The following is a 26,246-nucleotide window of genomic DNA, read 5'->3' as shown; positions in this document are numbered from 1 at the left end:
AGATTTCTCACTTTCTTGGAAAATGACAGAAATGTGACTCTTCTGGGGTAGAGTTCCCAAGTGGCAGTAAGTGTCGGGGTGGAGTGGGGCTGCCCGCTCCACAGGGACCCCACCTGCCACCCACCGGGTCTGCGGGCACCAGCGTCCCCTGCAGCGGGGCAGGGCGGCCCCATCACTCAGGCGGCGCCCGCATCCCCGTCGCTCACGAGGACAGAGCCGAGAGCCAGCGCGTGTGGCCGTGTTTGCCGCTGGGACGCAGGGCCCAGGGGTGGAAGGTGTTCACTGTGTCACCAGTGCGCGGATGAGGACGTACTGTGACTTCCGGCTTCTCCTCGAGAAGCGCGGACCGTTTACAGGATCACGTGCACAGCGCCCGACACAGCCCGGGAAGCAGCGGACCTCCTCCTGGACTCAAGCAGCAGGAGTGGAGCCGGCGAACCGCCCCGAGAAATCATGGTAAATTGCAGGTCTCCATGCTGATGGCCGGCGCCAGCCTCGGAGTGGAGCTCCCAGAAGGGAGGCTGGGCTCCTTTACGACCTCACGGCCCCACTGAATGCTTCCTGGCCAGAATCGGGTGCGGGCAGCTCCCAGAGACGCAGGTTCCCGTCCGCTGGCTCCAGGCGAGGCAGCACACCGGTGTCCTGGCCCCACGAAGGCCAGGCCGTGGGAATCAGAAGCTGCTGGATGTGATGGTGAAGGAGACCCTGACAGACGCCCGAGCAAAATGTGCGGCCTGTTTGTCAGCCGATGACCTGCGTGCTCAGAGAGGGGAAGGACACTGAGGGTGGCCCAGCAGCAGGGCCTGTTCCCAGGCCTAACGACCGTGCGGGGCTGCCCGCAGCACACGCGGGGGCCTCCTGACCCAAACTCCTGCAGGAGTGAGGCCATGAGCTTGGCCGACCCAGACCAATGAATCTGTGCACCTGTGGCGGCTGCTGCCTCGTCTGTGTCCTGGGACCGGAACCAGGCCAACAACATCACGCACAAAGTCCTGCTGCTCGACCAAGGATTCTCTTGCAGGCGGGGCGGCGGTGGGGCGGGGTGGGGGGGTCCGCAGCCCAGCCCCCACCACAGACCCTCCTCTGCACTGGGGCCCCGGTGGCCCCATCAAGTCTGCGGGCCAGGCGCCTGCAGGCAGAGCACCACACGGTCGGGCTCTGAGAAGGCTTGGAAAAGTGAGGACCATCCACCTTTGCTTAAACCGTAGCTCCCGACCACATCCGGCGACCAGGCCTTCTTCCTGTTTCCCTCGACCCTGTAACCAGCTTCCAAGGCACGGACTGGCCGTGGACCTTGAGTCTGTTTCGTCCACCCCTCTGCCCGCTTCTTCCTGTGGCTTCTGTCTGCAGTGCTTCCCCGACACCACAGGGGTCATTCCCCAGGAGCTCATCAGTGACTGGGAGCAAACCTAAACGTCCCTGACTTTCTTCTTTCTTTCTCCAAGTGCTGTCACTGGGGGAGCCTGGGACTAGCAGTGCTGGATAAGTGCTGAGTGAAGGACCCGATGAGTGGGTGGGTGGGTGGGTGGATTTTAATTTGATGTCATCTGTAAGCTCTAGGTTTCTGTTAATTCACTCCTGATAAATGAGTAACTTTTCATCTATATCCCCAAAGAGAAATTTGAACAGCTGTAATATTTTTCTGCTTACCTCTAATTAAACCTATTATTTTAAAATGATCAATGCCAATAATTACTAATAATAAAATTAGTTGGTGTCAGTATGATCCAGCAATCCCACTCCTGGGCATATATCCAGAGGAAACTCTAATTTGAAAAGACACCTGCACCCCAATGTTCGTAGCAGCACCATTTACAGTAGCCAAGACGTGGAAACAGCCTAATTGTCCATCAACAGATGACTGGATAAAGAAGCTGTGGTATAGTCATACAATGGAATACTACTCAGCCATAAAAAATGATAAAATAATGCCATTTGCAACATGGATGGGCCTGGAGATCATCATTCTAAGAGAAATAAGCTGGAAAGAGAAAGAAAACCACCATATGATATCACTTATATGGGAATCCAAAAATATGACACAAATAAACTCATTTATAAAACAGAAACAGACTCACAGTCATAGAAAACAAACTTATGGTTACCGGGGGGAAGGATGGAGGGATAAATTGGGAGTTTGGGATTAGCAGATACTAACTGCTAGATATAAAACAGATAAACAACAAGGTCCTACTGTAGAGCACAGGAAACTATATTCAATACCTTGTAATGACCTATAATGAAAAAAAATATGAAAAGGAATATATACGCATATATATGCACACATAACTGAATCACTATGCTGTACATCAGAAACTCACACAACATTGTAAACTGACTGCACTTCAATTTAAAAAAAGTTGGTTTCAAAAAACAACAGTATTAGAAAAGTCACAACACAAACGTTTAATCAGCAAACATGGAAACAGCTAAGCTGAGAAAGGAGCTGCTTCTGTGGACCCGACGCTGGCCTCGTGTACAGTGGGGCCGGGCGTGTGGTGTGCAGCTGCGGGGAGCAGGGGGGCAGGCAGAGCCCGGGCAGCGACTTGCACAGCTCAGCTCCACTCCCCGGTGTGTGGCCAGGAGCCGGGGAAATGCGTCCAGGTCCCCCTGGAGCAAGCCCTCACACTGGCTCCACCACGGCAGCCCCGAGGTGGACAGGAGCCGCGGAGCGTGGTCTCTCTGTCCAGTGCTGGCACAGGCTACGGCATGGACGAACCTCCAGCGAACAGAGCCAGAGCAAAGGCCACACACCGCGTGACCCCGCTTAGGTGACACATCCAGAACAGGGGACAGAAGGTGATTCCACGCTTGGCGGAGCTGCCAAGAGGTACAGAGAGTCTTTCGGGCGATGGAGACACTGGGAGTTGGACAGTGTGCTGGCTGCACAGTACGGTGAAGGAGTGTGCGCTGGACACTGGAGAGTCTGGTGTCATGTGAGTGGTGTCTGAAAACAGACTAAGAGCTTGAACTGATGCAAAAAAATAAAAGACGGCACTGACTGTGTCCTGAGGGGACGCCTTCCCGGCCGCACTGCGAAAGGAGCGCTGATGTCTAAGCACAGAGGCTCGCGGAGGGCCCTGCACGCCCGCCCCCAGCTGCTCGATGCTGGAACCCAGCGCCACCCACCTCCACGAGCCACATCCCTGGGCGCCAAGGGGAGGCCCGGTGAGGGCTGTCGGTGGGCCTTGACGTCCTCCTGGAAGCATCCCTGTGAAAGCCGGCGAACCCTCGAGCTGTGTGTCTTCTCTGTTCCTGTTTGAACATGTGGCCTGACGTCGAGTGTTTCCCGCTTTCTGCTGCTCTGGGAGGGCCTGCCTTTCCACGAGCACCTCCGTGTCCGCCTTCCTGGCCGGCCCAGCACCCCCAGTGCCCGCGCCCGCTCCCCCTCTGTCTCTCCATCTGTCTCAGCTGCTCCCACTGCGGACGGGCTGGTCGTTTTCGAAGGTGGCACGTGTGGTGGCTCTTCCTGACGTATTTTCACAGCAGGGGATGAGCACCCAGTCTTCTCAGGAGACGCCGGCTGCGGTCCGACGGGGACAAAGTGGTGTCCCTGGAACTGATTTGCTCGGTTACTCAGGAAGATGGATGGACAGACGGGGCGGGGGGTTCAGTGGCCCTTTTCGTCCTTGTGGACACCAAGGTAAGATGGGGTTCCAGCCACTGCAGAGGCCCCGGGGCAGCAGGGGCAGAGAGGCACTGACAACAGGAAACCCAACAGAAAAAGAGGAAAATACACAGTGAGGAGGTCAGCTTGGGTTAGGGAGCTACTCCCTCACGTGACAGAAAGACCCGAAGAAAGAAGGGAAAACCATCGCGGTGAGGAGGGGCTGCGGGGGGGCTCCCACGTCAGGGTCCTGCCTCCGCCGCAGGCTGGACTGCGCTGAGCCCCGAGCAGAGGCAGCTCCTGGGCCCCTAACCCAGGGAGTGACGGGCACTTTCTAAGTCCTGTAAAAACACACGGCTGAACAGAGCAAGTCACAATGACTATTCTGACGAAAACACTTCACAGGTTTGCAGTGTGCCACCTCCGCCCGGGACCACGTGCGTGGACAGGGAGAACACAAAGGCTGCAGGAGAGCGCGGGAGGCTCGTCACAGTGCAGGCTCACTGTGGTTTTCCCTTTCACAGGGTAAGCTTCTTGTGTCAGCACGGACACTCTAAATACAAACTGTTTCTTGGCGTGTGCACGTGTGTGCGCACATTCGTGTGTGCACAGGCCAGTAGAGTCGCAGCAAGGTGACCTGAAGGAGGCTCCCCGTGAACCGCCTGGCACAGGCAGCCTGGTGATGCACTTCTGAGAACCTGCGGATGAAGGGCTGGGATGTCGTAGGACCCGGAACACTGAGGTGCTACCCGCGTCCTCCTCTCTGGGTACGAGCTCAGGAGATGGTTTACACGCCCACCAGGGCGATCGCATGCAGATGGACACCGTGCGAGGAGGAAGCCCTGCGGTGCCCGTGGACGCCCCTCCTTACCTAATGGGAGCTTCAGAAATGATGGCGCTTCCCTGAGATACTCAACAGTGATGGTCACTTCGTCTCCAGAATTCCTCAAAAGATGCACCTGCCAACATGACAAAACACAGCCGCTTTACCATCACAAAGGGACCAGCACAGAAATGGAAAAGCCCCTGCTCCCCTGGCCTGTCTCTCAAGAACTCAGCGCTCAGGGCGGGAAGCCTGTTAGCCTCACCTGGAGTGACAACACAGCGGCTGTGTCTCCGGCCACGGCCACTGCGCCCCCCTGCACAAACACACACACCTGTGCACGTCGCGCACCGCACCCGGCACGCGTCCTCAGGCTGCGGAGTCACCGCAGGGTGGACGCAGCCCTCACGCCAGGTGCGGTGACTGGAGTCGTGTCCTGGTCCCCCAGACGCCCTTCTGCCTCCTCAGCCCCCGGAGCGAGGGGCGGGCCGGCCGGCAGTGAGCGCGTGCGGAGCCGGTGCGAGCCTGTGCGTCCGTGTGTGAGCTCTGTGAGTGCGTGTGAGCGTGTCTGTCCCCCACAAAATCCACATTCTCTCAAGAACACGGGGCACCCACAACAGTTGCTCAGGCACAAAGAGAGCCAGGAGCAAGCAGGGTGCAGGCGCTGGAGAGCTCGTCCTCTAAGCAAAGTGACAACGGCTCGTCAGACAGGCCCTGGTCTGAGCGGCGAGGTCTCAAGTTTCTGGCCATTAGGTACTTGGTCAGCCGCAGGTTCTGTAGACATCCCTCACTAAGCTGAGGAGAGTCCCCGCCCCTTGTAGTTCACTGGGACCTGCGGTCACGGGTGGGTGCTGGATTTGCCAGATGACCTTTCTGCATCTGCTGGCATGATCGCGTGGCTTCTCTTCTCTGGCCTGTTGATGCGACGGTTCCGTTACTGACTCTCCAGGGCTCAGCCAGCCCGGCATGTTTGGGACGAGTCCCACTTGGTCATGATGCGCAATTCTTTTCATACATGGTTGGATTTGATTTGCTAGCATTTTGTTGAAGATTTTTCCATCTGTGTTCATGAGGGATACTGTTCTGCAGTTTTCTTCTCTGGTTTTGGGGTTAGAACGGACCGTGTACCGTACAGGGGGTTGGGAAGCACCCCTTCTGTTTTATTCTCTGAAAGAGACCGTGGAGATTGGTAGTGCCTTCCTTAAGCGTCTGGCAGAATCACCAGTGACCCACCTGGAGCCGGCGCTTTCTGTTTCGGAAGGTTATGGATCATTGATTCAATTTAGTAACAGATACAAGCCTATTCAAACGATGTCTCTTCTTGTAGGAGGTGCGGCAAATTGTGTATTTCCAGGGGTCAGCCCATGTCACCCAGCTAATCAAATCTGTGGGCACAGAGCTCACAGCATTCCTTCATCACCCTTTTAACATCCACGGGATCTGCAGCGATGTCCCCCTCCTCATGTCCGACATCAGCAAACTGTGTCTTCTCACGGCTTTTCCAGCTAGTCTGGCTAGAATTTGTCGAATTTATTGATATTTTAAAATAGCGAACTGCTGATTTCACTGATTTTCTCTACTGATTTATTTTCAATTTCTTTGGTTTCTGCTCTAATTTTTGTCACCTCTGTCCTGCTCACTCTGGACTTCATGGCTCGCTTTTTCTATCTTCCTTCTGAGGGCCACTGTGACTGCAGCCTGCAAAGTCTGAGAAGCTGCGTTTGCATTTTCATTTAGTTCAAAATATTTTTAAAATTTCTTCGACGTTTCCTCCACCCCATGTGGTGGTCAGAGCCTCCAAGTGTCAGGGGCTCTCCAGCCCCCTTCTCCACTACTGATCTCTAGTTGAATTCTGTTACAGCTGGACAGCAGATACTGCATGACTTCTGTTTTTTTAAATTGGCTAAGATGCGGTTTACGGCCCAGAAAGTGGTCCATCTTGGTAAGCGCCCATGTGAGCTCGGGAAGAACGCGAGTTCCCTGTTGCTGGATGAGTTCATCTGTAGGTACCCATCGTGGCCAGCTGACCACGGCTTGGCTGAGTTCAACTGTGTCCTCACTGGTTTTCCTGCCTGCCGGATCTTTCCCTGCCTGATCAACTGTCCCTTTATCTTTGTGCTGAGTGTCTGTCATCCACTCAGCAGTCCTTCATTTCCCTTCTCAAAGCTCCTTTGTGTGAAAGGGAAGCCAAGCACTCTGTTTCCCCAGATACTTTGCTGAGAAAAACTCACGTAAGGTCTGGAAGCTGCAAGAGGAGAAGTCCCTGGTCCCTGGGTTGGAGGAGCAGCTGCTGGGCAGACAGGCCCTCCTGGGCTGCCCGGCGCTCCCGCGCGCTCCGTCTCATCCACGGCGGACAGCAGGCGCGCTCCTGCTTCGTGAAGACTGCAGCGGGTTCCTGGCCTGTTTCCGATACCCACCCACGTTGGTTCTCAGTGCTCAGACGGCAGATCCCTGCACTTTGCTCTCCCAGGGATTCCGACGTGCTGTGAACCACTCTATCCCCAGTCAAACTGTTACGGCAACAATTCCTGCCACTGTGCCTGCCTTCCTGCTGGGATCCTGCTGGGCAGTGTCTCGAGGTGGGGACAGGGAAGGAGGCTGCTGCAGCTGCACTGGGGAGCCTGGAGACAGAAAACCCCACAGCTCAGGGGTTAACGTTTCCGGCTGGAACCCGGGGTCGAGAACCAGAGCTTCATGGTCCGCCTGAAATGGTTCCTCATTTCTTGTAACTACACAGGTGAGGCTTCTGAAGTCCCAGCTGGGAGGCTGGCAGAGCAGGTGACACGTGGCTGAGCCCCGAACCTGCAGCTCGTGTTGCAGCCAGGACGCTGACCGGAAAGAGCGGGGTCGGGAGCAGACGTCAATGTCCCTGTCCCTCTCCATCCCGTCTTCCTCTTCCCCTCAGTGGGCACTTTCCTCCCCCGAGGGTCCTGGAACCACCTTCCTGAGCAACAGCCTGGAGGGAAAATGCTGACTTCGGAGACCCAGCCCCTCTGCTTCCCAGTAACTCCCAGCCCGTAACGGGTCTCAGGTCTTGGCGTGAAGTCTGACTTCAGCAGAGGTGTTCCATGCATGTCAGGACAACCGCAATATTCTACCCAACTGTACCGGCCGGCACGTGAGCATCGGGTGTGTGCTGAGAGAGTGAGACCTGCTGGACCGAGCCAATGGACTAGGGGTTCTAGATTCAGTTTCTTAGTTTAAGCAAGTAAGTCAAATAGCTTCCACTGTCTGTTGATTGAAATCAGGACACAACGTGGCCAAATTAAACGAGGTTGAGATACCAGAACTTCCCAGAGACACTGTTGAAGAAGTAATTCAAAGGGCTACAGAGACGGACTGCCCTGCTCACCCACCCCCTTGCTAGAGCCACGTCCACTCCTCCAGGGAGGGTCCAGGGGACACTCTCTTCGCCAAAGGACTGAGAACAGTCTAGGTGAGGAAAGCTCTGGCTTCCTGTGAAGGCTCTGCTGTGTTGTTCTCCTGCTGACGAGGGACGGATGGGCGATGCCTCCACCAAAACTGGTCTCCTGACTCAGAAAGACACAACGGGGTCCTGGGGGCAGAGCCCCGGGGACGGCACTCAGCCACCACAGCCGGTGGTTCGGTTCCCCTGATGGGCAGGAGGGCTGAAGGTCTGGCCGTGGCTCATTGATCCTGGAGCCCCTGGGCCTGAAATAGATGAGGAACGTATCACGGTTGTAACCGATCCGTGCAGGCGCTAAGTCTCCCGATCAGGGAAGCAGAGCCCTGACCGGCCATCACGATGCAGAGCCACCAGGTCTCCATCAGCGCTGAGAGCCGAGTGGGTTCGCAGTCTCCCTGTCCCCTGAATGAAGGAGAGTCTAAGTCCATTTGAGGAAAGATTGTCAAACACTTTCACTGCAAATCCCAGCCCCTGTAAGAGGCTGTGTGACACCAGTGACGCGCAGTGTGAGAGACGCGGAATCCGCGTCCGTGCTGATCCCTGGACACCCAGCACCCGCCACCGTCTGGCGGTCAGAACTCAGGTCCTAATGCGGCCAGGCGACCAGGGCCTTTCGTGCTGGACCCATCTCACTTCTGTCCCTAACACACCCTGTGGTTATCTTCCCCTTTTCTGCAGAGACCAGGTCCTAATGGAAGAGCTGAGCACGTGAACAAGAGCTGGACTCCCCCCCGCCCCCCACCCAGCACCACCACACCAACAAACCTCCGCCAACCTCACCCACGACCCTACCAGGAGTTTAGCTCCCTGTTCCTGTGACTTGGAACCTGCTAACTTCAAGGCCTGGGAATCAGGGAGAAGTGGTGCTGAACCAGAGCCACCTGCTGAAGCGCCTGTGGGGTGTGTCAGGTGGTTCTGACGTGCTTTGGGGCGGAGAGCCACCTCTCCAAACAACTTCCCGTCTCGTGAAGGAGAAAACGTTCTGGTCGGTTATCTATCCACCCACACTTCTGCCATCCGTCAGTCCCCTGCCTGCCCGCCTGCCTGCCCACCACCTTCCATCTGTCCGATCTGTCCCCTCAGCCTGTTTCTCTGGTAGCACTAGGGCCCCTGCAACCAGATGGAAAGGCTGACGGTCTTCTGCAGTTCCTGCTCTGTCATAGAAGCAGAGACTGAGGGAATGGTGACCTTTCACCTGCAGGAGAGAAGATGAGAGGAGGGGGACCTGGAGCAGGCTGGGCACCATCAGGAGGAAGAGGGGTCCTGTCAGCCCCTAGACCCGAGAGCAGAGGCAGAGCAGCCAGAGGGCCAGCTCCTTCTGCAGCAACAACAGGGCTTCCACTGTCATTTCTGAAATACAAGTCTCACCTGATTAGACCAGGCCCACCCCTGAGGTCCGAGGTCATACATGACGGGACGCCTGCTTCGGCATTAAGCAGAAGGAAGCTGCACACATTACTGGCTCCAATTTTCTTTTTTTTAGGTGAGTACTTTTCCCTTTCCTTGGGCTGGCGGGGCGTTACTGAGGTGTGCACTGTCTCTTTTAATTACTATGTATTTTCTCACCTTAAGAAAGCAAACTTCAGCAGAAATTGGAAAACAACAAAAATGTTCAGTTTAGGAAGTGAAGAGGTGAGAGCGGGTCACCTACCCAAAGGTAACCGAGACCACAAGTCACTTGACACCAAGAAATACACCATCTCTTCTCCCTGCCTGGCGGGCGCGAAGTTCGTCTTTCCCTCAGTAATGAGTCACTAACACACTGTGTGCTGGTTTGATGGAAAGTCCGTGTCCCGCAGACCAGATATGTTTGGTGTCTGGGCTGCCCGCCCTCACTTGGAAGTGATGTTGGCTCAGTGGAAAATAAACAGTGATGAAGGGCGCACAACTGACCGCACGCAGAGCTGTCCCTCCCCGGGGACGCTGGCACACTGACATCCTGCTGGGCTTCACTGCACCAGGCAGAACAGGCCACCTTGTGAGGGACCCTCACCGCCCGCCCTGCGGGGTCCCGGGCTCCCCCCCACTTCGGCCCGTCCCCCGTCCCCCAGCCTCCCCACGCTCCAGGGCCCGCTCTGGTCGGCCTTCTTCTCTCCCCATCTCGCTCTCCAAGGTCCGGCTCAATCACCATCCACATCGATGCTGCCCCCACCAAGGGAACACGCGTCCCTGTCCCCGCGACCCCAGTCCCGTGCATCGGGGCACGTGGCCGTACACGTGGATTCACTGCAGGGCTTCCTGTGCCTGATTAAGGCTTCGGCATGGATGTTCCCTGCACCCTTCCCGGCAGTGTGGACCTGACCCGTCCACAGGAGGAATGCCGGGCGGAGGCCCTGTGACCCCCGTCCCTGGGCCAGCACTGAGGCTAAGTGCTGGAGACGTCCTCCCAGACGGACAGACGGATGTGCACACAGGGCCCAAGGAGCCGCGTGGGGGCCCCTCACCGGCTCCACTCAGGCCGCCCGGGGCCCCACCCCCTAAATTTCAGCTCTTCCGTCTTTAAAACAGAAGCCACCAAACCCACCCTCTACAGTGTCTGCGAAGACCTGTCGCCTGTGGATGTGACAGCCCAAGGGCACACGACCCAGAGGGCACTGCACAAAGGCCTCTTGGAAACATGACTTTTACGTCTAAGCTTTTTCCTCCCAGTTCTAAAACTCCGTGCCTGCGAACACACTCAGTGAAATACACGTTTAAAGAAAAAATAATCAGAGTAAGAAAAGCTAATAAAAAGAAAAAAATAATAACATCTAAAATCTAATACACTCACCACTTCTTTGTGGGTTGCATTTTCCACATGAATGCCATTAACCTGAAAAGATGACGAATTAAGAATTTTGAGGAAAAGAACTGAATTAGTGTAAAGCTAAAGTGGGACACAGCTAAGCACTGGGGTTTAAAACACTGACCTGCAGAACGGCGTCCCCACGAACAGCATGCCCGTCCGCTCAGCTGCGGGTGCAGAAGTGGCAGCAGCGTCAAGAGAGGCTCGGAGACACCACGCGTCAGGGCAGTGGCCTCAGCTTAGCGTCTGCAGCAACCGGCATTCTGTGTACGTGTGTGTGCACGCATGTCACGTGGGCGAGTCTGCGTGTATGTGCGTGTGTGTGCACTGCGCCGTGTGAGTCCGTGTGCACACGTGTGCATGTGGGTGAGTCCATGTGCATGGGCAGATGTGTGGTGTGTGAGAATGGGAGCACATGTGTGTCTGTGAGTGTGCGTGGGCACGGGTGTGTGTACCTGGGTGTGGAAATGCCAACAGCACAGCAGGCACCCCTGAAGCGAACCAGACAGCTAGACAAGCATGTTAAGAGGGCGACTTTCCAAGCACAGAAGCCTGGTTGGGGAGGAGCGTGGACACCGCTCCCTCCAGACGAAGGGCGTCGTCACACGTGCAGAGTCGGACGCGGCTTCACTAAGTCCACACAGACAGCAAAACACAAACCCCAGAAGCCCCTCAGGATTCCCCTCTTCTCGGGAACAAATCTACACAGACCGCTTTGACTAACGAGTGGGCCCGGAATATTAAAGGGAAAAGGAAAGAAACACTTGGTCAAGTCCGAGTGTGCTCTCTCCAGCATCATTTCCCCTTAACTTTCCACTCTCCTAGGCAGAGGCAGAGCGACAACTGCTTTCAACGACTGATCAAACCCGCACCAAATGTAAAGCTCTTTAGTGTAAACCGTGACACTTCCTGCTTGTAATGCAAGGGCCTGGCCTCACCTCAGCCCAGGAGGAGCGGCCTCACCCCAGACAAACAGTGGGGCCCCCACCGAGGCCCCTGCGCTGTGGACGGCTTGGCTGAGCTCAGGGACTGACTGTCTGGGCTGCCTGCTTCTTCCCTCCTCGAGCTTTAACTTCCTGCTCTTACGTTTAAATCACAATACAGAGTGACCCCTGGAAACCCCCAGGGAAGCAGGACCCTGGGCCCCTGCGCTCTCTGCCCACGACCTCGACCTGGCTGTGGACCCAGGTGTGCTGTGCGGTTTCCAGGTCCTGCCAGGAACGAACCTTCCTGTTTTCAAAGCTCCCTCCTGGTTATTGCTGACGGCGTCCTGCAAACACAACAGGACCACAAGGGCTGACCCGGTCCCCACATGGGCTGGAGCCAGGCTGAGACCCGCACGAAGCTCTTTTACAGATCTCTCACCCTCACCTGGATTTCCTCTAATTTATAAGCCTTTGGTTAAATAAGAGAAGCCAAGTAATAAGCTATTCCTTTCACACTGTAACTTTCTTTAAATTCCATGCAAGTATGTGATGGCAATTGTTAATACTAGTTCTAGTCATTAACTAGTATTAAATTTTGTTGCAAATAAAATAGTCTTTATATTATTGACTGTGATGGTATGATTTTAGGTAACTAAGAAAGTTCTCGTTGACACTACAACTTCGCCCAGAAAGCCTGCCTCACCCATTAAGGGAGACCTGCGCCCCGTCTGGCCCCACGGGAGGCCTTCCAGAATCCCCCCCTCTGTCTCTGTCTCCGTCTCCGTCTCTCTGTCTCCATCTCTCCTCCTCTCTCTCATCTCTGTCATTAAATAAAAGTTAATTAAAAAGACTATCCAATTAAATCTTTGAAATGCTTTCCATTTGATGGGCTTTTAGTCCTAAAGAAACAAAAAAGTGGTGAAATGGATGATAAGATAAAACCATGGAAGTTTAAGTTTAATTTAAAATTTTAATTAACGTTCCTGAATAAAATAAACTCTTTGGTCAGAATATACTAGGCTTGTGGGTTTTGGCCGAAAAGCGATTCTAGTTTATTTCTGTGGTTATCCTGTCGTTATGCTGGGATGTAAAATGGAAAAACAGCATAATGTAGTTTAATCCATATAAATATTCAAAGGTGCAGACTAGCTACAATGGGCTAATATTTTCTATTTCTGTTACACTTGCCTTCTCAAGGCAAATTAATTGCTATTACCCATATTTGAGGTGATGTAAATTTAATCACTGTTGGCAATACAATGGTTTTGTAACAAATAATTTGCTCTTTTTGCAACTTTAGTCTTTGTAAAATTCAGATACAAATACTGATGAACAAAAACCTTTGGGTAATAGTGTAAAAGGGTAATATTTCTTAAAAGTCTTCCCGTTAGAGCACTGAACTTCATTATCTGGACTAACAATGACTAAAACTAGCCTTTCCTGCGCGTCAGGCCCTCCTCACGGTCCACTTTGCGCTCTGACTCTGGAACCACTCGCCCACCCGTGTGGGGCACGGCTGTCCCCGGGTGGGCGGGTCCCCTGTGGGGACGCGGGCCTGTGGTTTGACAGGAGAGCCACACAGAACTAAGTTCAAAGACTGTGGACAGAGGCAAGGAATGCGCATTCTTAGTGTGAACCCCACACCCGCACGAAGATGGGCACTGACTCCAACGAAACCCCACCGCAGCCTTCCTGGAAAGGCACAAAGTCCCGTTGCCAGTGGCGGTCGTGGCGGCCTTCTGCTGTGGACGGCACGGCTGGTGACCGGCACTGGGAACAAGGGTGAGACGCCCTGTGGGACAAGCACCACTGTCTGTGGGGCAGGTGGGTGGGCAGGTGCACGCAGCGTCTCACAGGAGCAGAGGATGCAGGCGGCAGGACACACTCCTGAGAACGGCCTCGCCCAGGACCCAGTGCTCGTGGGGCCAGCTGGGCTCCAAGCCCACAGCACAGCACATGGCCCCCCTCGAGTGGTCGTGAGACGGCTCGTCTGGGGCAGCACCTATCCCACCAGGTGCTGGCATGCTCCCTGTGGTGCCATTAACTGCTCCACCTTCCCTCTTCTGGCTGGTCAGCAGTGGGTTCTGGGCGTCCCTGGCATCCTCCAGGGACGAGTGAGGACCCCTGAGCACCAGCACGGCCTGGATGGGCAGAGGCTGCTGGTCAGAGCCCAGCCCAGGGCCGAGCTCCGGAGCAGATGGTCTCAGAAAGGGAAAGCGAGACCAGAGATGGCCAGGAGACTGTGGAGGAGTGGGAGGAGAGGCGGGCTCCGTCCTGAGACTTGCTGTGCCGAGCTTCCTGTGGTGCCTCCCAGCAGCTGGAGAGGAGGCTCTGCTTCGGGAGAGAGTGTGTTGGCACGTCTGGACTCCGGTTGGAAGACTGGACGCCCCCGTTACTCCTGAGGACACCCACCTGGCCGGCCACCCCAGACGCGGGCGCGCCTCCCAGCTCACGGGGGCGGCCTGGTCACCCTCTGCAGATAAAGCTGGTTCTCATCCTGAACTGGGCATAACATCCTTCTCTGATTTTCATCGTCTCCCTTCGTCCCAGTCTTTTCGGAAACTGATATTCACACCCACACATTAAAAACTTCACTTAGAAAAAGAACCGAGAATGTTCACGAAGACCACAGGAGCCAAAACGGACTGGAGCACCTTCCTTCAGTTACTGGCCAGCCAGCCCGACGGTGACGGCAGCGCACGAGGCTCCGAACACTCCGAGCTCGACGAGGAGCCGAGTCCTTCCCCCTCGCAGAAACTGCCTCAGACGGACTCGGCTCCACAGCGCTTCCACTTCACAGCTACAGCGCTGGCTAGTACAGCAGAAGGGCGTTCGCCCAAGGGAGTCATAATGTTTTGTCAAAGTGCTTTAAAAACCTCGAAGAATAATGGTCATTTGAGTCAGAGCCCTGTGCCCTATGGTTACAGTTAGAACTGTATTTTCTTACAAAGCTGAACGGCAGGGGAAGGACCAGGCTCCTTCCGAGGCTGCGGCTGGGGTGGGTCCCTGTGGAAGCCCCTCCGGCTCTGTCCCCTCGACCCCCAATAAGTGGCGATCCGTCTGCTGCAAACGGCAAAGGCAGGTGCTGCGACTTCGCTCAGAAAGGGAAAATACTGTATCACGCTGAGTCCTGAATTCCATCCTTTTGGTACAAGAGAGTCTTTACACACATGCAGATTTTGTTACAATGCCTCTTTCCCCCACGAATGAATTCAGAGCACTGTGGGGAGTTCACATCCCCTGGGAACCGTCTTTGCAGGAAAACGTGACCCCCAGGTCCGAGGTAGGCGTGATGCCCGAGGACACGCTGTGCAGACGCCCCAGATACCAGGTTCTGAGCAGAAGCACGAGCTGACTCTGAGTTCCCACTGAACCTGCATGTCTCGGGGGCTGGTGTCTCCATCCGGGAGGCCCACAGTCTCTGCCCCAGGACCGGTGGCAGGGTGCACCCCTTGCTGATTCAGGCCTCCCTCTGGACGCTGCACGGTTTCAGGCTCGGGGCGTGCTGCCCTCCGCCAGTTTTGGGAGGACCATCACCTGAGTCACAGGTCCCACTGACAGGGAGTAGCTGGCAGGACAGGGAGCCGAGGGTCCTGGTGGGAGTGGACCTCCCCACCCGCCACTAGCAAGGTGACGCTGTCAGAAAGCCTCCACTTCTATGGGAAACGAGCGGCCCCACACAGGGAGGACCCCGTCCTCACTCTCCCGCCTACACACAGCAGCCTCGGGAAGGGGCAGCGGCTCCCAGGGCCAGCGGCCCATCTTGTCAGCAACGCCTGCCCCGCCGCACCCACCACACCCGAGGCGCCCGCCGTCACAGGCTTTTACCTCCAAGCCCTCGTGATCACCACGGACCCTCCATCCGCACTGACCTCCCTCAGTGGTTTGTCGTTCCTGAGAAACCCAGTGCTGGGACCACTGGCGTGCCCGTGTGTCCCGGGGCGGGGGCGAGGGGGAGGACAAGGGCCGGGTGGTCGGCTGAGACAGCAAACGCCTGCAAAACCGCGGCAGCGCAGACAACCAGGCGAAGCCAACAGCTCATTTCTCACCTAAAAGCACACACCACCTTCCAAACTGCCGCAACGCACGCCAGCTGCCGCGCCGCTGTTACCTGTGTGGTCTTTCAATATTTTCGATATGACGACAGGGACTCTGTGCTCAGAGCCTCCCTGGAAGACAGGCAGCGGGAGTGCAGGTCAGGTCAGCGCAGGGCCAGCGCGGGAAAGGAGCGTGGGGGCCACCCGCTCATACCTTTACGCTCAGGCCCAAGCCGCCCCTGGGCTGTCGCAAAGCGTAACTGTTCTGTGCTTTAAAAAATTGAGGAAGAAAAAGAACAGTTTATGTTAAAATGCACAGTCAGAAAGGGAGTACAAAATGCACATGCCGCTTCTGCGTGAAACGCAAGGAACTGTTCATAACGTATTTCCAGAGTCGCCCCAGTCACAACAGCATCTCCAGTCTCCAGCCCCTGCCGTGACACGGACGCGGACACTGACAGAATCAGCCCTGTTCTGCGCGTGATTTAAAAGCCACACAGAACTCCGGCAGGCGGGCGCTCTTCCCCTCACCGTCTCTGGGACTCGAAGCACCATGAGGGGAACACTGGCCGTTTCCCAGGGGCAGACGGTGAGGCCGCAGAGCACACCCTGACCTGTCCCTAACGTGTGTTCTCCCCACAAAACGGGCTCCCTCTGCACCACCCTCCTCTGTGCAGCTCAGTCACTCTTAGGCCAGGTTTCAGGTGATCAGCGTGAACTCTCGAGTGATCAGTCATTCCACGTCCGGATCCGGTTTAAAGGCGTCAGTGCTGAGGAGAAGCCAGATTTCCCCTTGCCCTTGGGGTGGGGGGGGGGTGACTGGCTGGGCACCGTCCCGTCTCTTACACGTTCCATCATGTGACAGACTGTATTTTGGTCTAAACTGCCTGACTGTTAGCTGTGGGGCTGAGAGGGTGAGACCAGGGAGGCCTGGACCAGCTGAAGGGGCCGCAGCGAGCGTGCTCACCGGAGGGACCATCGGCACAACGGGAACGCCCAGCATCGCTGGGATGAGCGAGTGCAGAGGTAAGCGCTTTCAGATGCCAAAAAGTGCGTGTGTGCAAAGTCCGCAGAGAGAGACCCCGGTCGGGGAAGAGCGGGGTGTCCCGAGGGGCCCCGCGGGGGACGCACCCACTGCCAGCGCGAAAGGACCCGGAAGCTGTATGGCCACCTGTCATTTACTTACACGCTTTTATTTTTATCATTTTAACTTCTCATATTTATTTATTTATATTTATTATTTTATTATTTAAAATCCACTTGTAATTTTAGTCTTCGGAGTGAATATATTATAACCTTAAAGACACCAAAAATTAGAGCAAATAAACCTATTGTAGGGTGTACGTGGGACACATTCGACTATTCTGAGCTCTTCAGCACATGCAACGCTTTGAACTGATGAAATACTTTCACAGTCAAATGTGGGAAGAGCTGTACTTCACGACTTCGGTTTCAGAGAAACCGTTTCGCCTTTTTCCTCGTCCTGGACTGGGTTCCCAGTGAGGGAGGTGGGGGCAGCAGTGACACTCGTGCGACAGGGACACTGTGGTGACTTCCGGGCCGTGTTCTAAGTGCGCGTCTGAAACGCCGGGAGCACCTTTACCCGCACAGCGTCCGACGCAGCAGAAGCAGGCGTGAGGCTCGGTCCCCGGCAGGTCCCCACGTGCGACACAGGAGCTGACTCTCCAGGTCAGCGAGCGTCTCCCGAGTGTGACCAGCAGCGTGGGGACACTCGCTCCCTCTGTTCTGCCCTCGGCCCTGAGGTCCCCCTGCGCTCAGGCTCGGCTGGGGCGGGACAAGCCCCACGTGCAACACAATCAGCCCTGAGCTTCCAGCAGAGACCTTCTGAGCGTCGGGAGGTGGGAAAGCTGGGTTGTCCAGAACATCAACCAGGAGGCTGCGAAGTTCCTCAAAACAGTCAATAATGCTTTTCAGTTTTCCCACTGGGTTAAGCAACAGAACCCACTGAGAGCAGGAGAGTACGCGTCGGGGGAAATGTGTTTGAGAAGGAGCAGGTGGGTCCTGCCTCCAAAGAGCTCCCCAAATAATGACCTTTCGACTCTGTCATTTTGTTCCCACGTGGACCTTAGGAAGACAATGCAAAGCAAACACCAAGAAATGGTCAATGGAGCCAAGTTCTAAGATTCCTAACAGGGGAGGGAAGGAAACTGTGTCATAACCCTCTTTAACTCGGAGCGCCTGCCACCCAGGGTCCCGGCTCAGCCAGAGTCCTGGCCACTCAGATGCCTACTCCACGCCGTCTGCTGCAGTGCCCCTCCTGAGCACACGCGGCCCCGCCATGTGAGCCTCGCTCAGCAAAGCTGCACAGGTCCACATCAGACACTGCAACTGGGGCTTAATGCGAACTTCCCATCTGTTACAGCTGCAAGCTGAGGCTCAGATCAGAACACTGCAGTGTCCAGAGGTGGGCTTCAGCCGGTTACAAAGATAAAACTGGCCCCTGTGAGGGATGCCACCAGGCCTGCTGTCCCCCTCCCCAGGCCCGGGGCACCTTCACCCACACCCCCGGTCACTGGTGATTCCACGCTCCAGCCTCGCCCCACCCCAGCCCCCCAACATCACCGCCGGGACCACCTGCAGTCAAGAGCCAGCAGGCTTTCACGACACACATGACGGAAGAGCCTGAAAGAGGGATTGTTAATGTTAGCAATTTAGGAGAATTTTCTGAGGATTTTAGTTCTCACACACACACAAAACCTTCTCAATTTTTTTCAGAAAACAGATGTTAGTGGACTTTGATGTTGGGGAGGGTGTGGGAGGAGGGTGTCAGGCCCCAGATCCCCGACGGGAGCAAACACCCTGGAAGGGTCTTGCAGGTCGGGGTCCGGGTCTCTCTTCCCTCTCTTCCTAAAGCTTCCACACCAATGACTCCAAAGAAAAAGACCCGGGACCCAGAGTCAATTTATGGTGTGAATACATGTGTAGAAATCAGTTTTCAGAAACTGAGAACAAATGGGTTTTCAATTGAGGTCTTGGGAAAAATGGAAAAAATTCAGAAATAAATGTCTGCCAACAAATAGATACTAAGGGAAAAAGACAATGCCGAGGAAGTACGTCCAGTGAGTTCAGAAGGGCTGTTTTGTTACTGAGTTACTTGCAGTTTGGGCTGCAGGATAAAGTATCTGGTGGGAAACCAGTAATTACTAGCACAGGAAATACAGCAACAAAGATTACAGACGAGAGTAAAATCGTTCTTTAAGTTAAATACTAAAATACAGGCGGTACCTACTTCTGATCTATAAACCCAAAGAACAGAAAGGAAAAGGGTGCTCCAGAAAGCACGTCGAACTAAGCGGAGAGAAGTCGAAACAGTGCGTTGATTTTATAACAAAAGAGCGATGACAGGATTGTGCTGCGTGTCACACGCAGAACTGATCAGAAACTGCCGTGTCCTTGGCCAGCGTCACGGCAACCACGTCGCCTGTCGTGGAGACCGTAATCCAAGCTTAACTCCTTCATCTGAACTAAAATTAAAATCTGTTGACATTCTTCACAGGACATGTTATGTAAATCATAAACCTAACTTTTTTTTTTTTTTTTTTTTTGATTTTAACCAGTTCAGTGGACCATTGTGACGGCCCTGGGACCACCTGCAATGCCTCTCGTCGGCCCCGTGGCGGCCAGTTAGCGCGTCACAGAGGTTGCTCAGTCAGTGGTCTTACTGAGCACCTTTCTCTGCACTGGGTAACTCACCCCTCAGTCACTCGCTCGCACAGCTGCAAAGACACACGCGGGAAACCCAGGAAGCCAGGCCCGGACGTGAGGTGCACGCGGTCCCGGGCGGGGGGGCCCGTGTGCCTGGATCTAAGCATCCCCGACGGGACATGTTTACGGGGAAGGGAGGGCCGACAGCTGTGGGGTCGGGTGGATGCAGAGCTAAAATACGCGGGCCCGATTCTACCTTCTACCGTCAGGCCACAGATGTGTGATGTTAGCCAGACACACCTTCCCTGGGGAAGACCGGACTCTGACAGGACACAGACCCCCCCAGAGAGGAGGGGCCAGCAGACCCCGCCCCCTGTGCGGCCCGCACACCCCCTCACAAACCGGGCGCGCGTTTCAGGCAGGGAAGTGGGCGTCTCTCCCTCCAGGGGTCCCCTGGGGCCCGAGCCACAGACTGCCGTCCTTCACCAGCGAGGAGCCCACTGCCCCCCGAGCCCCTCCGCTTCCCTGTCTCCACGGCCCCAGCAGCACCCGCGCCGCCCTGCGGGCCTCCGACCTGCTCTTCCCTATTTGCCGACCCTGGTGCTCCCCCGCTGCGGGCCCCTCAGCCCCTGGCGCTCCCCCCCACCCTCTGCGGGCCCCTCAGACCAGCCTCACTGTTTCACGGCTGAAGCTTTCTTTCTGACAGACGTGCTGTTTAGCTCGCACCCCGAGACTGCTCTCCTTCCCTGTTCTTGTCCTCTCTGGTTGGTTCCACGCCTGCTGGGTCACCGTGCACGGCCCTCCCTCCCGGCCGCACTGGCGGGGCCTCTCTCGTGTCTTCAGACGTAGTGAACGTGTGCACCGTGTGGCGCCGGACGCCCAGGCCGGGGATCTCTGCGGGCCCACGTCACCACCCTCTCCTCCCTGCGTCCCTGCCCCGTCCTCTTCCCCGTGGCTTCCTCTCCACAGGCCCCCGGGAACCTGCACTGGGGAGTCACCTCAGACCCGAATGTGAAGTGTGCTCCTGCAGAAGGGACACGCCGCTTCTCCCTGCGCGGACCGGGGCCCCCAGACCTGGCAGCCCTACAGCCTCCTTTATCCGCGCGGGGCTTTCATGGCACAGGGACCGGTGAATCCCAGCCGCAGACCCAAAGCAGGGCGGGCAGGGGTGAGGGTCCCTCTTCCTTCTGGAGCCAGTGCCAGGCAGGGAGGACTCTTCCCTCCCATGGGGCGGGCTTTGTTTTCAGGTCCACACACCGCAGCTGTGACCCCGGGCTCTCCTCCTCCAGGCAGGGAGGGGGCCGGTCTGTCCTCCCTCTGGCTTCCCCCCGGCTGTCTCCTGGTGTCCACGCTGAACCCCTCGTCAGGTCACGCTGGGGGCACACCAGGCTCGGGGACTGGCCCTCCCAGAGCTCACAAGACTTCCGCGTCACTGAGCATCCTCAGCATCACTGACGTTTGTGTCTCTGGGAACATCCCGCACGTCTCTGGGCTTGTGCTGTCTTGGGAACCCAACACGCAGCACCCGCTGGGTCACAAACTAGCCGAGGAGCTGCTGAGACACTGCCCCGATTCTGTAATCTGCTCCATGAGCTCAGACAACAACTTCCTTCTCCATGAATCCCAACTTCCCAAACAGGAATGCGAGGGTGTGGAATCTCCCAGATTCATTCCAGCCGCAAATGTGCCGTGACTCTAAGTGCCAGATACAACACAGAGATCCTGGAACTTGTTCCTTCAGTGGAATGTGTTTAGATGTAACTTCCTCACCACATTCATTTAAACCACAAATATAAACGTGGAGTTTAGAGAATTAAACTGTGTCAAATGTACAGCGACAGTTACAAAAATAAAGCAATCCAAACACAAACTGAAACAGAACGAGCGAGCTCTTTGACGCTGCAGAGCGCACACTCTCTTAGGAGGGAGTCAGCAAACCCAGAGATTGGGAGTCTTCAAAGTGCCATGTTGATGTCAGGAAAGAGGAACATAAATGAAGTGTGAACTCTTAGATTCCAAGTTCGGAGGCTGGATCAGCAGAGTTAAGAATACATTGGTTTTACTAAGGAGCAGATTTAGTTTTACATTAGCCCTCCCTCTTTTGGATTGAGAACACCCCCCACCCTTAACTGATACCACACTTACCTTCTTGCCAGTAGGTTCAAGGAAACAAAATGCAAGTCTACGCAACCGTGTCTTCTCAGGCAATCAGCACGTAAGCGCAGCCCAAGGTGTAGGGTTCCGTGTGAACTCTGTGTTAAGCTTCAAGAGAACCAGACTCCTCCAGGCTCACTTCTGAGTAAGTGCTGAGTCAAAGGTGTGTTGCCTTTGAAGTGAGCAGGGACCTCCCACTGAGAAGAGCCCGAAATGTGAGAATCAATCATCAGTAGCACCTCCCATTAAGAAAACTGATCTTGAAAATCAAAACACCAGCGTGAGCCGTCCACAGACTCAGTGACGGCATCTGAGCTCGCGGGGCCTGACAATCGAGGCGTTTGCTCTAAGACGCTGACCCGGTCTCGGGGCCCCCGTGACCAGCCGCCTTCTGCTGGACTTTCCCATCTACAATGCAGACTCCGCGACCCGGCTGAACTGACTCCGACGACAAGTTTTCACCTCCCGGGAGCCACACAGGAACTCGAGGTTGGTGAGCTGTAAATTCACACTCATTTCTTCCGCTGATCCACTGTGGAATCGTTGTATCTTCCTTTCCTGCTCTTCAGAAAAATTTTAAATGGAAAATAATTTTCCTCAACCAGGTTCTCTGGTGGAAGTTAACATGGAAACATCCAGCTAGGAACATACTGAGAGTCGAGGCTCTGGTGTCCCTCAGAGGGGTTCTGACTCTGTAAAAACAGCCCTGACTTTTGCTAAAAGGAGTCTTTCTTATCCTCCAAACACACGATAAATTCTCATGTCAAGGTTAGTTTTATTTTTATAATCAGCTGAAGAGCACAGGGTTTCAGCTGCAACTCAAACCAATGGGATTGAACCCAACGTGATTCTGTAACTGAGGTTCAGAAGAGATTCTGATCTCAGTAACTGACTATGTTCATCTAGGCACGGAAATGTCCTCTGAACGCCCCTCCCAACTGTCCAGCCCAGATACGTGTGTTTACTCAAGCACATGTCCACTACTTTCCTAAAACAGAGGGCTTCCTAGGGAACCAGCAGAGAGCAGTAAGGAGGGGCGGAGACTGGGTACAAAGCCATGTGAACCCAGTGTCCCCACCCACACCCTTATTTTAGGGCAGGAAACACTAACATCACGCTTCGGGCTTCAATAAATCACTTGAAAATGAAAACATACATTTATGGGTCTGAATATACACCCATTTTTCTTAAGAAGGAATCTATAATTTTCATCAGGAACTTAACCTTGGGCAGAAAATCTGACACTGAATAGAATTTAAAAGTGTAGGTTATTTTTCCTGGACGAAATAGCCTAGAAACATTGTGTGTTTTTACTATAACTTGTCTGAGATCTTCTAGAGATTACAAATTCACTATTAAGAAGGGTCATTTTTTTCAAGTGGTTAGAGTGGTCCCATGGCTCCCTCCCCAGCCCCACCCCATGGCGTCCAGAGCTGCTGCAGGGAAATGAGCAAAGGAATGGACACTGCCAGGGCCACACAAAGATGGGACAAGACCTCTCCACTTTCAGAAAGAAAGCAGACATGGGGGTGTTAGCAGGGTCTTTTCGGGGCTGGTGGAGCACAAGGGGGTCTGCAGGGTGCAGAGAGGCCCCAGGGTGGGGTACACAGGATCTGAGTCTGCAGCTCTCCAGAGGATGGCGGGAAGGACCGCCTCCTGGTCTGGCCCCACAGGTCCCGGACCCGTGGGGGGACCCTCCCCAGATGCAGCAGCCAGACCCAGACCTGGGGAGGCAGACCTATGGCACAGGAGGGAGGGTGGACCTGGGTCAGGGCAGATGGAGGAGGATTTCAGGTGGAGACGTGAGTTTTGAGAGTCACGAGAGCCTGTGTGGACATATGGCAGGCTCAGGCCTCCCCAGCAAGGTCATGGCATTGCATCTCACGAGGAAATGTCGAGTGCGGAACCGCCGCCCCGGAGGAGGCGCCCGTCCAGTTCACCTCCAGCACAAAGGCCACAGGACTCGGAAACCACCCAAAGCAGGTGTCCCCAGAGCCCGTGTCACTGCGAACTGGGGATGGAAGTGCTTCGGGGATACTTTCAAAGACACTCTGGGGGAGGGGAGGGCTCAGCGTGTGCTCAGCAGACACGAGGTCCCGGGTTCAATCCCCAGCGCCTCCATCAAAAATAAATAAATAAACCACATTACCTCCCCCCCAAAACAAACAAAACAAAACACACAAAAGGAAAGTCCTCTCCTCTACACGGTTTCTTGCTCGTCAGGTTTTGTGGCCGATGGGGGGTGTAGTCAAAGGGGAGAGGAACAACTGAGCTGACAACGCGCAGAGACTCGTCAGCAGGATGCACGTCTATATCCACGGCCACAAAACCTCCTGGAAGGAAGTGGGAAACGGACCACGGCTTCAGATACAGTATGTTGTGTGTTTAACACATCGTCGGCGGGAGGCCCAGGTAAACTCTGAGCTAAGACCCTTCACCCTAATCTTCATTCAGTATTCTAGTGCATCTAACACAAAAGCTGCTTGCTGTTAAGGACACTTCATCTGTAAGTCTGCAGCCAAGAAAGACCGAGCTTCACCTGAAGATCCTGATTTGTACCCACGGATGCAGGGACAAGGTCGATAACCTGACACTGAAAAATGCCTGCCTGAGCATGTGCTGCAAGTCGTTCTGGACAGAAACCCTCGGGTTACTATTCTGTCAGGGAGTAGATGTGACTGTCACATCACTGCCCTCTAGCTTCCAGTGAAACTATGCCCAACCTGACTGCAGTGTTTGGGGGTGTTTTTAATGTAAAGCTCCGCAAGGAAAATACATTCATAAAACGTCAGGGAGAGCGCAAGTGATAAAATGCTGACAATGACAGTCTGCTCTGCGACAACGAAGGCCAGCGGTGGGACCTCTAGGTTCGGCGGAGGACCGAGTCCGGCAGGTCCCGCAGGACCACCCGTGGGCGGCTCTGCCTGGGGAGACCCTCTGGGCTCATCGGGGTGGGACAGTCTGGGACAAACCCCTGGGGCCTGCAGACGCGGGAGCACTGACGTTCGCACTGTGGTTGCTGCCACTGACACAGAGGACGTCTTGCTTTTGAACTGTCAGTACCTCTTTCGTCAGCTTCAGCCGGACGTCGTAGGCGTGTCCAGACCCTGGGTCGCGCAGCAGTGCGGTCCTGGTTTCGGTCTGCGGAGACAGTGGGGACGGGGCAGTGAGGCCAGGGGAGCCTAGAGCTCGCCCGCACGGCCAGCACCGACGGCTGGGCCGTCCGCACTCGGCTGACGCGGGCCTGCCCAGCGTAACGCACAGCATTGGAATCTTTACTGTGTCTTCCCGAGTTGTCTTCAGAGAATTGGGTGTAAAACTTTTTTTTTGAACATTTTATTTCTTTATTAATTGAATATAGTCAATCTACAACGTTGTGTTAGTGTCTGGTGCACAGCACAGTGATTCAGTTACACATGTACACAGATATTCCTTTCCACATTCTTTTCATCATAGGTCATTATAAGGTATTGAACAGAGTTCCTCGTGGCGTACGGCAGGACCTTGTTTTTTAAATCTATTTTATATACAGTAGTTAGGATCTGCTAATCCCAAATTCCCAGTTTATCCCTTTTCTCCCAGTAACTAAGTTTGTGAAACATGTTTTTACAGGATAATTAGTCCTCACGTTTTTAAAAGCTTGAACATTTTAATAGTACTTTATTTTAATCTATTTTTCTACTTCGCATTTTTCACTTTGACCAAAGCTATTTGAGTGAAAATGATAACTTTCAATAAAGATCCAAATAATAATCTGCATGGAGATCTGTTGTTTTGGAGCAGGAAGGTGACAACACTGACAATAAGCAGGACAATGTCAGGGTTACAGTCACTGAATGCACAGATGGGATGGTGACTCCATCAGACATGCCCCGGGATGAGGCATGGAGCGCCCGCCCGCCAGCCCGCCCTCCAGGGAGGCTGGGAACAAGGTGTTTTCTGTCCTCCCCACACACCAAGCAATTCCACCTGCGTTTGTTGGGAAGTACTGATTGGAGATTTAGTAATTACAGAAGATAATGTACCAGGTGTTCTTAGCAGGTGATGAGTCAGGAAGACACCTTTGGATCAATTAGCAGAAGTTGCCTCCTCCCGTGTGGACATCACAGAAATGTTCCCTGGCTGAGCAGCCCCTGGTCGCCCAGGTGGGCGTGGATCCCGGGCCTGCACCTGACGACCTCCCATCTGTCTTACGCTTGCACCAAGCTCTGGCCAGCATGGTCTCAGGCACAGCCCTGCACCTGGGAGGAAGGACAGAGGGGAGAATGGGCACTTGGAGAGGTCACAGGGGTCTAGTCCTCAGGCCAGGACCAGAGGATGGCCCCAGGGCACACGGAGCCCCAGCCAGGTCCCAGGAGCAAGGGTGCAACCAGTGTTGCCTCTGTCCCTCCACTGTCCTGGCAGGAGAGGCCCTTCCTGGGCTAACAGCTCCCTCATGTTCAAGGTCACAATCCGGAGCAGAAGGAAAATTGGGGTGGGGGGCAGTGCTCCCTGAGGGGTCCTGGAGGAGGCCCGGGTTCAGTGAGGGTAATGCTGAGTCCCAGTGCGTCACTTGGTCAGCCTGGAGTGCCGGGTCTGCAGAGCCCCGCCTGGTGCCTCCCCCAGGGACCTGGGTCTAATCCCCATAGGATGCGGTCTGAGCACCAGGAATTTGAGACACTCAGCATTAGCTTCTGTGCACCTGACAGCTGGAGAAGGAAGGCCCAGGCCAGGAGGGAGGGACCCCTGAATCCCTGTGGAAGTGCAGGCCTCAGCCCACGGCCCACCTGCCGAACCAGCACGGCACTCCCCAGCACACCTGGTGACCCATGTGGCTGTTTT

At 55.0% G+C, this 26,246-nt stretch overlaps 1 protein-coding gene across 1 annotated transcript in view; it reads right to left on the bottom strand.

Moving 5' to 3' along the window:
- The window catches only part of SNTG2 (syntrophin gamma 2), a 125,017-nt gene extending 100,296 nt beyond the window's left edge, over positions 1-24,721 (bottom strand). Inside the window, 8 exon segments of the mRNA XM_074341598.1 lie at positions 4,479-4,566; positions 10,628-10,669; positions 10,767-10,786; positions 10,789-10,809; positions 15,680-15,737; positions 15,820-15,857; positions 15,860-15,875; positions 24,429-24,721. Of these exon segments, the coding sequence (XP_074197699.1) occupies positions 4,479-4,566; positions 10,628-10,669; positions 10,767-10,786; positions 10,789-10,809; positions 15,680-15,737; positions 15,820-15,857; positions 15,860-15,875; positions 24,429-24,692 (547 nt within the window). The 5' untranslated portion in view covers positions 24,693-24,721.
- Positions 24,722-26,246: the final 1,525 nt, after the last annotated feature.

The sequence above is a fragment of the Camelus bactrianus genome, chromosome 15 (genome assembly GCF_048773025.1).
Source record: "Camelus bactrianus isolate YW-2024 breed Bactrian camel chromosome 15, ASM4877302v1, whole genome shotgun sequence".
Lineage (NCBI taxonomy): Eukaryota > Metazoa > Chordata > Mammalia > Artiodactyla > Camelidae > Camelus > Camelus bactrianus.
The sequence above is the reverse complement of the archived record's forward strand: the minus strand, read 5'-3'. Positions and strand labels throughout refer to the sequence as shown.